General features: G+C 42.6%; 1 protein-coding gene across 2 annotated transcripts in view; it reads left to right on the top strand.

The window, feature by feature from the left end:
• The first annotated feature begins 425 nt into the window (after nt 1-425).
• Nucleotides 426-12,986, top strand: part of PSIP1 (PC4 and SRSF1 interacting protein 1) — a 52,426-nt gene continuing 39,865 nt past the window's right edge. Inside the window, exons 1-2 of one of the 2 annotated variants that reach the window (XM_072153007.1) lie at nt 426-810; nt 2,872-2,978. In XM_072153007.1, the coding sequence (XP_072009108.1) occupies nt 2,907-2,978 (72 nt within the window). In that variant the 5' untranslated portion in view covers nt 426-810; nt 2,872-2,906. The remainder of the gene's footprint in view (nt 811-2,871; nt 2,979-12,986) is intronic. The other variant, XM_072153000.1, reaches the window with a different exon arrangement.

Raw genomic sequence — 12,986 nt, 5'->3', positions numbered from 1 at the left:
TTTGTTAGAGTTATCAGAGGTTTACGAAAATGCTGTAGAACTAGAAGCTGCTTACTTTAGTAAAGAAGGGGTTGGTGAAAACTGCAAACACAAAAATGGCTATAGTGTTATACGCAAAATGGTAAAATCTGTGTTCAATACGCTCGGTTCTCAAGTTGTGTTGCCTATGGCAACCAAATTCCATAATTTGTAAGGTTTTGTGATTTACAAAATAAAAGCTAAAATCTTATTGGCAGCTGAGAACATCACTTCCAGAGGAGCCGTTCAGTATTATAGAAATCCATACACCGGAGACTAAAACCGATTAGAGAAACAACACTGCACTCTGGGCTTCTACACTCAGCACTAAATCTGCCAGACAGCCTTCTTTTCATTCAAAGAGGGGGAGGGAGGGGAGAGCCGGGCTGCACCACTTCAGCCACATAGGGGTTTCCAAGTCTTACATCGTGCTGTCCACTATCAAACTCCCTCACCTAAGCACATTCTCAGGGGAAGCGCCGCTACCTGAGGTACTGGAGCGCGCTGTGAGGTAACTTCCCATCCCTGTGAGGAATGTGCGCCGCTGCCAGTTTTGGCGGGAGTTGAGTGCGGGTGTTCCTCCCCCGTGCAGCTAGTGAGTAGACTGGAGGAGGGGAGCTTCGCTGACTGCAGGCGGGAGAAGGAGCAGCAGTCTGGAGTATATAGGCGGCAGTGGAGGCAATAACAGCACGAGAGGTAAGACTCTGGGCTGCCATGACACTGTGAGCGCCGCACCGTACTGAGACACACAACGCCCGCGGCTCCCACCTAGTAATAAACGCCTAGTAAAGCGTAAGTAGCTGCAGCCGCGGAAGCCATGATGCCTGCATCGCCTCATGCTTGTTCTAGAAGTGCGTGAGCGCCTGGTATAAATAGCCGCCGTGTGCTGGGACTCGCCTCCCTGCATGTTTGGGTTGAGGGCACACGTGCTGTGTCTTTCTGTCACTGCATACGATTGCACCAATCACAAGATCGGCCTAATGCCAGCTTTGTCTTGTTTATGTTTTGCTCTTGCATAGTATTCGCACTAGTGCTGATGATGGATGACTGGGAGAAGGGGGTGTGCCCCATTGTTGCCTAATGCTGTGTGTTCAGGCATCTGTGCCAAAGCCACCAAGTAGCATGTGTATGAATGCAGCCCCTGCTCTATGATTGGTCTTATCCTTAGTATATGTTCACATTTATAGAGAATTACCTGGAAAAAGTCACCTAACATGTAACCTGCCATTTCAATTAACCATCCCAAAATAAATGTTTCATTTAAAAAGACTGATTAAAAGCACCGCCCATATCCCTAATGGTTTCCATGGAAAAACTGTAAACTTGTATGGAATTTGCCTGAGGCAAGTTCAATTATTAGTGGAGCCCTGCATATCAAATATTACGTGCATTGCCCTGCTTCCTTTATCCAAATTGATAGGTCTCGCTGCTAGGATGTGCTAGCCCCAGCCCAACTCCTAATTTTTTGGAACTCTCGGACAACCCCTTTAAAGAGGACCTGTCACCAAGAAATTCGGCACTAAGAGATGCTTACTAAAGTAAGCAGCTCCTAGTGCTAAAACAAACGCCGCAGTGTTAGAATGAAAGCGTTATAGGAAGCCTATGACGCTAACAGTTAGCAGCTCCTAGTGCCACATTTCTGTATGACAGGTTCTCTTTAATGTTTCCGGGTATAAGACCTTACACAACATCACCCTGGTCACATGACATGAAGTGCCGAATGGTAGGGGGCATAAGGAGGAGTAGATGGGAGGTGCTGGCAGAGCAGGTCACACCCCCTTTGATCCTGTGTCATATAATATAAAGTTGGTTTTAAGGGGATATAAAGTATAGCATTTTTAGTAAAGGTCTGCAACACTACAAAACATACTGGAAGGTTGATGAGGTTGTGGGCCCCATTGGCAACCGGGACTAATTTGGCAAGTTCTGTGCAGCGCTGTGTAATCTGTGTGCACTATATGAATAAAAGAATTATTATTTATAATAGGGCTCTATGGGAACCTGTCACTAGCTGTGTTTGTGAAAAATGTAGTGACAGGTTCCCTTTAAAGAGAACCTGTCTGTTTAATTGGAAAACTAAACCTTTGGTCCACAAGGAGCTGTTGGTGTTTAGTATCCAAAACCGCTTTGACAGGTTCCCTTTAAACTTAAAGGGGTTATCCAGTGACAATCTTTGACCGCACTATACCTTATGTCCCCACACTTATCACTTCACTAATTCTATGTCATTAAATCTTGTTCCCCCTTTTCATGAAATCGGTCAGTCCTGTGCACTGCCAGCTCCTGCTACACTTACAGCTTCCATAGATATGACCTGTTTACTTACTTTGCTCTCCAGTCGGGCATGTGCAGTCAGCTCCTTGTTCCTCTGTGTGAAGAAGCTATGCTCCTTTCCACTGTCATATAATAATAATTCTTTATTTATATAGTGCACACACTGCACAAAGTATGACAAATCGGTCATATAGGAGGTGCTGAAGTGAAGGGGGCATGTGTTATGTAAATCTTCTGACACAAACCACAGCGGTGTTTATGCTCCAAGGAAATTGTGTTGGTGTGTTATGTCTTATAGCAATGTATAGGGCATGGATAAAAATAACATTTATGCGCTTATGCCCTTATTAACTGTGGAAAGTCTTTGCAGACCATTTTGTTTGCAGTGTGGTCTAAAGCTAGGGTCTAGCCATTTGGGAGCAAAATTTCATGCCTTGCCTTTGTGTTATGTGCTACTGTAGGCCTGTGTTCAGTTTGTGGTACAACTCCTTTGTATTGGTTGTTGACAGAATAAACTTCCTTCCCTGGAATTCTACACTGTTTGTTTTTACCTTAACCCGTCTATCTTTTTCCGTGTAGATACATCTTCTGTCTCTAATTTAACCGAAGACAACATGACTCGTGATTTCAAACCTGGAGATTTGATTTTTGCAAAAATGAAGGGATATCCTCATTGGCCTGCCCGGGTGAGTTGGATGCTTTGATACAACTACAGCCATTTTATTGTCACGTTAGACCCTTTTTGTTTTTACATTGTGATTCCCATTGTGAAGGTAAACCACAAAACCTTGCCTGATCTAACACATGGAAACTGAAAGCAGTTAGTGGACCACAATTAATTATTAGGGCTTTTTTGGGTTCTGCAGTGGTGTCCCTTTGCTTTATGGTGGTGGTGGGGGGTGGGGGGTCATGAAATCTTTACAATTCTACTTGACAAAAATTGCAAACCTTGTTTATATTACTTTATGGTATTTATTTTAAAGGGTTTGGCCACTTTTCAATAAATCTGTTTGATTAGACATGTCTCTGCAGGTGTATGTAACTGTACCTTTGCCTATTTGAGAGCTTCAGCCCTTCCCTTTTCTCTGCATGCTGCCCTCTTCATTCACCGGAGATCAAAATTTGAGAACAACATACAATTTCCCTAATGTCAAGGTCATGGTGTGTCCTATGTGAAGATATTCTAACATGAGTAAAATAGCAGTATTTTAAGCCTACTTCATAATTTGTATATATTGTAAAGCACAGAATAAAAATGTAAATTAGATAATTGTTAACGAACACTGATCAGAATTGGAGAACACTTTAAGGCTGCGTTCACGCGTGGCGTTTACATCGCGTTTGTTAACCCCTTAACGCTCTGCGCCGTAGCTCTACGGCGCAGAGGTATAGGGGATGTATGAAGAGGGCTCATGGGCTGAGTCCTCTTCAAAGGTGGGGTTTTTTGCATTTTGCAGAAAACCCCCACCGCTAATTTCGTGGTCGGTGCTTGCACTGATCGCGCCTATTAACCATGTGATTGCCGGCGGCGGCGTTTAAAAACCGGCGACGCGCGGGCGCCGTCATCTTTAATGCGATCGCCGCGCCCCCGAACGTCATCGGGGGGCGGCGATCGGTTGCCATGGTAGCCTCAGGTCTTCTTTTGACACGAGGCTACATGGCTTCTGCAGATTTGTTACAATGAGCCAGTGGCTCATTGTAATGAATGTGCTGCAAAAATGCCATATATTGCAATACAGAAGTATTGCAGTATATGGTAGGAGCGATCTGACTATCTAGGGTTAATGTACCTTTGATAGTCTAAAATAGTAGTGGAAGAAAAAAAAAGTTTAAAAAATAAAAAAATTTAATAAAATATTAAAAATTCAAATCACCCCCCTTTCCCTAGAACGGATATAAAACATAATAAACAGTAAAAATCACAAACATATTAGGTATCGCCGCGTCCCAAAATGCCCGATCTATCAAAATATAAAAACGGTTACGGGCGGCGGTGACCTCCGAAGCGGGAAATGGCGCCCAAATGTACGAAATGCGACTTTTACACCTTTATACATAACATAAAAAATGATCAAAATGTCGCACAGACCTCAAAATGGTAGCAATGAAAACGTCGCCTCATTTCGCAAAAAATATGACACCTCACACAGTTCCGTGCACCAAAGTATGAAAAAGTTATTAGCGTCAGAAGATGGCAAAAATTTTTTTTTCCTTTTTGTACACATTTGTTTAATTTTTGAAAATGTATTAAAACACAATAAAAACCTATATAAATTTGGTATCACCGCGATCGCACCGAACCAAAGAATAAAGTAGGCGTGTTATTTGGAGCGAAGAGTGAAAGTCTTAAAAACTGAGCCCACAAAATTCAATTTCTCCACATTTGGAATTTTTTTTTCAGCTTCGCAGTACACGGCATGTTAAAATAAATAACATTACAGGAAAGTAAATTTTGTTACGCACAAAATAAGCCCTCACACAGGTCTGTACACGTAAAAATGAAAAAGTTATGGAGTTTTGAAGTTGGAGAGCGAGAAATGAGCCGAAAAACCCTGCGTCCTTAACCCCTTATCACCGACACTAGTTTTCAGCTCAATGACCAGACTCGATTTTTCAAATCTGACATGTCTCACGATAATTGGTTATAACTTCGGAACGCTTTAACATATCCTGGTGATTTTGAGAATGTTTTCTCGTGACACATTGTACTTCATGTTAGTTATAAAATTTAAGTGATAAGTTTTGCGTTTCGTTCTGAAAAAAAGTGAAAATTTGGCAAAAGTTTGTAAAAATTCTTCATTTTCCAAGTTTGAAATGTTCTGGTTTCCAGACAGGAAGTAAAACTACCCAAAAAGTTTGATAATTAACATTTACAGAATATCTGCTTTATGTTGGGATGATATTTTATGCTTCCGGTCATTTTTCTAGGATGTTATGAGGCGCAGAACTTTAGGTGCGATTTTTCTTATTTTCATGAAAATTGCCATAACTCACATTTTGAGGGACAACTCGGCTTCCAAGTGACTTTGAGAGGCCTAAATAATAGTAAAACCTCATAAATTACCCCACTATAGAAACTTCACCCCTCAACATATGTAAAACAACTTCTATTAAGCTCATTAACCCTTTAAGTGTTTCACATGGGTTAAAAAATATGGACCTGCGATTTAGAAACTATGGAATTTTTTTGGAAATACATTCATTTAGGCCAAAACTGACATTTTCAGAATAAATTAAATGATGAAACGCACTGCAACGCTTAATGCCCAATTCCTCCCGAGTTTACTGATACCCCATATGTGGTGGTAAACTGCTGTACGGGCGCACGGCCGAGCATAGAATGAATGGAGGCGCCGTCCACAGCAGATTTATATTGTCACATTGTACGACCTATACATTTTTATTTTTTTTGATAATGCGATCATATGAGGGCTTATTTTTTATGGGATGAGATACAATGTATAAATAATTTATTTTGGGAGTCTAAAGCTTATTCATGAGATTTTATTAACTATTTCAAGGGGGACACAAACAAAATCATCAATTTTTATTTTGGATTGTGAGCATCCCCCCCCCCCCCCCCCGCTCACCGTAACGTAAAAATAATATTTTATCTTTATTCTCTGGTTCACTACGATTGCGGTGATACCTCATTTATATAGTTTTTCTTATTTTGCTCAATTTTCCTGAGCAAAACCAATATTGGAGAAAATCGCATTGTTTTTACTATTGACAACTTTTCAGGGGCATAACTTCTGTATTTTTCTGTTGTCAGATCTGGTTGAGGGCTTATTTTTTGCGAAAACAGTTGTTCTTTTCAGTCGTATCATATTAGGTACCGTAACTTTTTTTGATCACTTTTTAGAACATTTTTTGTGATGGTGTTTGATGAAAAATTGTATATTATGGGAAGTTTTTCGAGTTTTTTTTTTACGTAGTTCACCGAGCGGGTTCAATATTGATTTAGATTTATTGTACAGATTAATACGGACGCGGTGATACCAAATATGTACGTGTTTTTGTGTTTTATTTACTTTATTTGCATTTTATGTGTTACTGGGGAGATTATGGGACTTTTATTTTATTTATTTATTTAATTATATTATAAAAAGATTTTATTTATTTTTTTTTACTTTTTTACATTTTCTACTTCTTGGCTTGAATAAGCGATCATCCGATCGCTTATTCAAGCCTTTACACTGCAATACACTTGTATTGCAGTGTATAGTGTAAGTAACTGAGCATGCCGCGCATGCTCAGTTACTTACAGCCGGGTCCTGCCAGGAAGGCAGGACCCGGTGAGAAGAGGAGCCGACAGCCCCGGGTCACTCGTCGGAACCCGGGGCAGCGGCAGGAGGGATCGGATCCCCCGGTAAGCACACCGGGGGGGTCCGATCCACGGGGGACACACTTGCACGCCGCGGTCATGCTTGACCGCGGCGTGCAAGGGGTTAAACACCCGGGATCGGAGTTTTTCCGATCCCGGGTGTTAGTGCCGGGTCTGGGCTGTAATATCACAGCCCGACACCGGCACTATAATAACCCGATGTCCCGAAATCTTCTTCTGATGCGCCGCCGTAGAAAGGCGTCGCATCAGAAGAAGTACCCTTAATGACCGCCGTAGAATCCCGATAGGGCGGTCATTAAGGGGTTAAGTGGTTAAAGCAATGTGTTAACAAACCATAAATGTTAGTGTGATGTTGACGCTTGTGTTATGTAAATGGAAATACAAACGGCAATATAATTAGGTATAATCTGGTGCTAATTTCTGTACTTCAGCGCTTTTCACAAGGCTGGGAAAACAGGTGTTATGGTTTCAAAGCAATTTTAACCCCTTAAGGACGCAGCCTGTTTGCAGGTTAAGGCTCGCAACTTTTTTTTGAAATTTGACCAGTGTCTCTTCCTGTGGTAATAACTTTTCAACGCTTTAAGATATCTCTGTGATTTTGAGATTGTTTTCTCGTGAGACATTGTAGTTTATGTTAGTAGTGTCATTTCGGTGATCCATTCCTTTTTTGGGGGGTAAAAATTCAAAAATTTAGGAAAAATTTGAAAAAAATGACTATTTTCAAAGTTTCAAATGTTATACTTTTTAGACAAAAAGTGATACCACAAATTTTTTTTGATAGAAACCTTTTGCCATTGGTCTTCTTTTTATATCCATTATTTGATTTAAGTTTCCATTTTTTTTATGGATGTGAGAAGGTTTGAAGTTTTAGTAGCAACTTCTCAGATTTTCTTGAAATTTGAAAAATGCGAAGTTTTTGGTGATCAATTCAGTTTGGAAGTGCCCTATAAAGGCTTATGTACTATATACCCCCACAAGTAACACCATTTTATGAACCTAACATCTCAACCTATTCAAATCAGCATTTAGGAAGTCTGTTAACCCTTTAATTATTTTTCCGGAAGCATATGAAAATGGAGTGGAAATTTTGAAATTTCAATTTTGGATTTCAATCTTTCCAATTTAGCCCTAAAATGGATACATTCAGAAGGAATTTGAGGTAAATATATATTCCTAATTTCTTGCCCTGCTTCTTCCGAGTACGGCAATACCAGACATGTGGATGTCAGCTGCTGTTTCCCCGCACAGCGATGTCCAGAACAGAATTAGCGATACTGGGAATTTGGAAGGCCAATTTGGCTGCAAATATTTTGTGGTGCCACAGTGTAATTGAAGAGCCCCTGAAGTAAAAGTACAATAGAAAACCCCCCAAAATGTCACCATTTCGGAAACTAGACCCCTCAAAGAATTTATTGGTGGTTGTGGTGAGCAATTTAACCCCCAACACGCTGGTCAAAATTGAATGCAAAGTAAATGGTGCAGAGTAAAAATTGCGTTTTTATCTCAAAAATGTCATTTTAGTGCCTCATATACTGTGCCCAACCCATGCCACTTTAGACAAACACCCCAAAAATCATTCTGCGGGTTGTCCCGAGTATGGAAATACCACACATGTGCCAATAATTTACAGGCTGGGCACACGGCAGGGGTCAGGAAGAAAGAAGCACAATTTAGGTTTTCAAGCTTCGTTTTCACTAGATTGGTAATGGGGGGTACCCCCGAGGTACCAGTACAATAGAAACCCCCAAGTAGTGAACCCATTTTGGAAAGGGCACCCCTCAAAGAATGTATGTAGGCTTCTATGAGCATTTTAACCCCTAAGGTGCTGGCTAAAATGTAATACAAAGTGAGTAGTGCAGAGAAACAATTGTATTGCAATTTATCAAATATGCCATTGAAGTGACAAAAGTATTTTGCCCAACTCATGCCACTGGGGAAAAACACATCAAAAATCATTCTGCGGGTTACCCCGGTTAGGGCAATACCCCATAGGAGGCAATAATCTGTAGGATGGAGACACGACAGGGCTCAAAAGGGAATAACTTGTTGGAGCACAGACGTTGTACATTTTTTTTTTTTTTTTTTTGGCATCATGAAAGATTTGTAGATGCCAATAGGGGCCAGTACAGTAGAAACCCCTAAGAACTGACCCTATTTTGGAAACTACACCCCTCCATGAATTAATCTAGGGGTATAGTTAGCATTTTAACCCCACAGGTGGACCCCTGAAAAAGTGCATAATGGATAGTGCATAGTAAAAAATATCTATTATGTCATTTTGTGCCCAGCTGCTGCCATGGGAGACAAACACCCTAAAAATCATGATGCATGTTTTCCCGGGTAAAGCATACGGGACAGTAATCTACAGGCTGGGCACATGGCAGGGCTTAGAAGGGAAGGTGCGGCATGTGGCATGATGTATAAGCTGTGCGTCAGGGTAACAACAAAGTACTCTAAAAATCCAGGGATGTATGATAAATTCGGAAGCAATCTTTCATACATAACCCTGGTTTTTCTGGGCATGTCTCACAGTGATGAATGGTGTCCTTCCGAATGCCATTTTTGGAGCACACCCTGCACCTCTTCTGTGTCCTTCCCTTGCTGGCTGTTTGGGGAACTACTCCTGGAAAGTGCTGCCCTGGTACAATACGTGATGTGGCCTCACTTCCAGATGTGCTAGCACTCCCCCCTTCCTGGTCTCCAAAAAGAAAGTACTTTATTACCACCTCTTGAAATTCCAGGAAACTTCCCCTCTGGCCGGCATATTGATGCAGCACATAAGCATTATACAATGCCATCTGCATCATGTGCACGGCCAGCTTCTTGTACCACACCCTCGACTTCCGCATGGCATTGTACGGCTGAAGCACCTGGTCAGACAAGTCCACCCCTCCCATGTATTTGTTATAATCTAAAATACAGTCTGGCTTGGGGGTTTCTGTACTGGCACCTCGTACTGGGACAGGGGTGGTGGTGTGCTCATGTATTGTGGTTAATACAAGGACTTCTCTCTTGTCCTTGTACTTAACACACAATACAGAGTCGCTGCATAGTGCCCTGCTTTCGTGCCTTTTAAGTTTTTGCCCAAGCAGCGACTTAGGGAGACCTCTCTGATTTCTGCGTACAGTGCCGCATGCCGCAGTATTTCTGGAAGTGAGGCACTTGAACAGGGTGGTGCTGGTGTAGAAATTGTCCAGGTAGAGGTGGTAGCCCTGGTCCAGCAGTGGGTGCACTAAATCCCACACTATCTTCCCTGTAACACCCAGGAAGGGGGGGCATTCTGGGGGCACTATAGTGGAGTCCTTCCCTTCATATATCCTGAACTTGTATGTGTACCCTGATGAACTTTCGCACAGCTTATACATCTTCACACCATACCTTGCCCTCTTATTGGGCAGGTACTGGCGGAAGTGAAGTCTCCCTTTGAATTGTACTAGGGACTCGTCTATGCTCACATGTTTGGCGGGGGTATATGCCTGGGCAAACTTGGCACTAAAATGATCTAATATGGGCCTGACCTTAAATAACCGATCATAACTGGGGTCACCTCTGGGTGGGCACTGTGTGTTGTCAGTGTAGTGCAAAAACTTATGGATGGCTTCAAAGCGCATCCTGCTCATTGCCATGCGGAACATGGGGGTGTGGTACAGTATATCTGTGCTCCAGTAGTCCCTGATTGAAGGCTTCTTTACTATCCCCATAAGGAGTATTATGCCCCAATACTTGTGCATCTCTGCTGCAGTGACAGGGGTCCACCTGTAGGGTTGTGCATAAAAGGACGTGAGGTTTTGGGCAATATGTTGTGCATCGTAGAGATTTGTCTGAAATATAATAATATTCAGCACCGCCTCATCAAAAAAAAACTTAAAAAAGTCCACAGCTCTGAGCCCTGTCGTGTCAAAGTTAATTCCAGGATGGCCCAAAAAGTCAGGGACCTGAGGGGTATAATTATCTGGGCCTCTCCTGCAGAAGCCCCAGGCGCCTCTCCTGCAGAAGCCCCAGGCGCCTCTCCTGCAGAAGCCCCAGGCGCCTCTCCTGCAGAAGCCCCAGGCGCCTCTCCTGCAGAAGCCCCAGGCGCCTCTCCTGCAGAAGCCCCAGGCGCCTCTCCTGCAGAAGCCCCAGGCGCCTCTCCTGCAGAAGCCCCAGGCGCCCTACGGCGCCTTCTTGGGGATCCTTCCAGGTCACTGGAAGATGAGCAGGAGGATGATGATAGGTAAAAGGGACCATCATCCCCACTAGCTGACTCGGTGTCAGAGGCAAGCATGTTATATGCCTCCAACACGGTGTACGTCTTCTGAGACATTGCACACAAAAAAAAATAGAGAACTAGAAAAATTAGATAATGTGCACCAAACTACTCGGATAAACAGTCTAGCAGGACAAGCCGCACAGATGGCACACAAAAAAATAATGCGCACTAAACTACACGGACAAGCCGCACAGATGGCACACAAAAAAAAAAAAGATAATGCACACCAAACCACACAGACCAGCCGCACAGATGGCACACAAAAAATAATGCGCACTAAACTACACGGACAAGCCGCACAGATAGCACACAAAAAAAAAGATAATGCACACCAAACCACACGGACCAGCCGCACAGATGGCACACACAAAAAGTAGCTACGTACGGGTACACCTACGGCGCTCTGGAAACAAATATTACCAGGCACCGAAAAAAACCTATGTGCACCGCGCAAAAAGGCGCTACAAATGCACCTAGCTTGCCCTAAGACAAACTAACTACCGCTAAGACTGCTAAAGATTCTGTGCAGCGCTATTCACACGGCGCACTGAAAAGTGCGTCCAGTGCAGAACAATGCTAACACAGCGCACTGAAAAGTGCGTTTGGGTTCAGAAGGGACAGACAGGGAAAAACGGAAGACACGTGGGATCACACAAGGCGATCACACAGGGAACACACAGCACACAGGAAAAAACAGATAGGGATGGGAATTTGTAGGGAACAATAGGGATCAGATAAGGATCAGAACACTATTTATAGTGTAAAAGTGTATTTTGGTGCACACAGTAACGCTCTCTCCTCTCTCCAGCGATACCAAACCAAAATGGTGCCGCTGGAGGAAGAGGAAGGGGCTAAAACCACGTTTTTTTAGCCCAAAATCGCTGTAATTGGCCAGTCAGGTTTGACTGGCCAATCACGGCGATCGGCGGGCGGGACCGATTTGATTGGTCGGGTGACGGAGACAGGAACTCCTCCTGCCTCTGTCACCCAAATCTCGTCCCGATGTCACCACGTCGCGAGACGTGGTGACAATTCTAAAATCCTATGCGCTCGCGCCGTAGCTGTACTGCGCTGAGCGCTAATCGTCGGAAGCTGCGCAGTACAGCTACGGCGCGGAGCGCTAAGGGGTTAAAGCTTCAGGTTTGTTTTTGTTTTCATCTGAAACACAAAATGGAAGCAGTAAGGAGACAAAATGCAATGGACGGCCAATAAACACCCTAACTTTCCAGTTTTCACGGTATTTGCAACAATGGTTTGCCAGTGACTGATGCTGCGTTCACATGTGGCGTGCACGCAATACAACAGCTGAGAAGAGGATATTTGCCTGCTTATATTGCTGTTAAAATCCTGCATTTGAAAAATGCACTTGTGAACGCAGCCTAAAACCCTCCAGGAGTATGTTGTGCAGATGAAGGCCAAAGGTTTGTCCACATTAGCCATAGAGGATCACTTGTGTAAGCCAACCTGTAAAAGTAAAGAAAGTTAAAAACACATATTAATAAAAAAAAAACTTTTTAATAAAAAGAATTAACGTTAAAGTCCCCTAAACAAACATTCCCCATACAAGTCTAATAAAGTTAAAAAAAAAAAAACAAAAACGCTTAATCACCAAAAAAACCCACGTATTTGGTATGGCCGCGTCTGTAACAATCTGTACAATAACTGAGAAACCTTATTGGACCCGATCGGTGAACGCTGTGAAAACAAAACCCGAAAGACTCGGCAAAAATGTACATTTTTTCATAAAATCCCTTCACAAAATTGTTCCAAAAAGTGATCAATAAATATTATGTGTGCCAAAATGGTACCACTGAAAAGGACAACTCAACACACAAAAAAATAAGCCAAATCAAAAAATGATAGTTATATCTCTGAAAAGATGGCAATACAAAAACAAATAAGATGTTCTTTTATATTAGTTTTTATCCAGTAAAATTGTAAAAAATATATATAAAAAAAAACTATATAAATGAGGTATCACCGTAATCGTAGTGATCTATAGAATAAAGATAATACAGGTAGTCCTCGGGTTACGACGGTCTCGGGTTACGTCGTTTCGTGGTTACGACGCTTTATACGTCTCATTCCGACTTACGC

Source organism: Engystomops pustulosus, chromosome 1, assembly GCF_040894005.1.
Source record: "Engystomops pustulosus chromosome 1, aEngPut4.maternal, whole genome shotgun sequence".
Taxonomy (NCBI): Eukaryota; Metazoa; Chordata; class Amphibia; order Anura; family Leptodactylidae; genus Engystomops; species Engystomops pustulosus.
The sequence above is the reverse complement of the archived record's forward strand: the minus strand, read 5'-3'. Positions and strand labels throughout refer to the sequence as shown.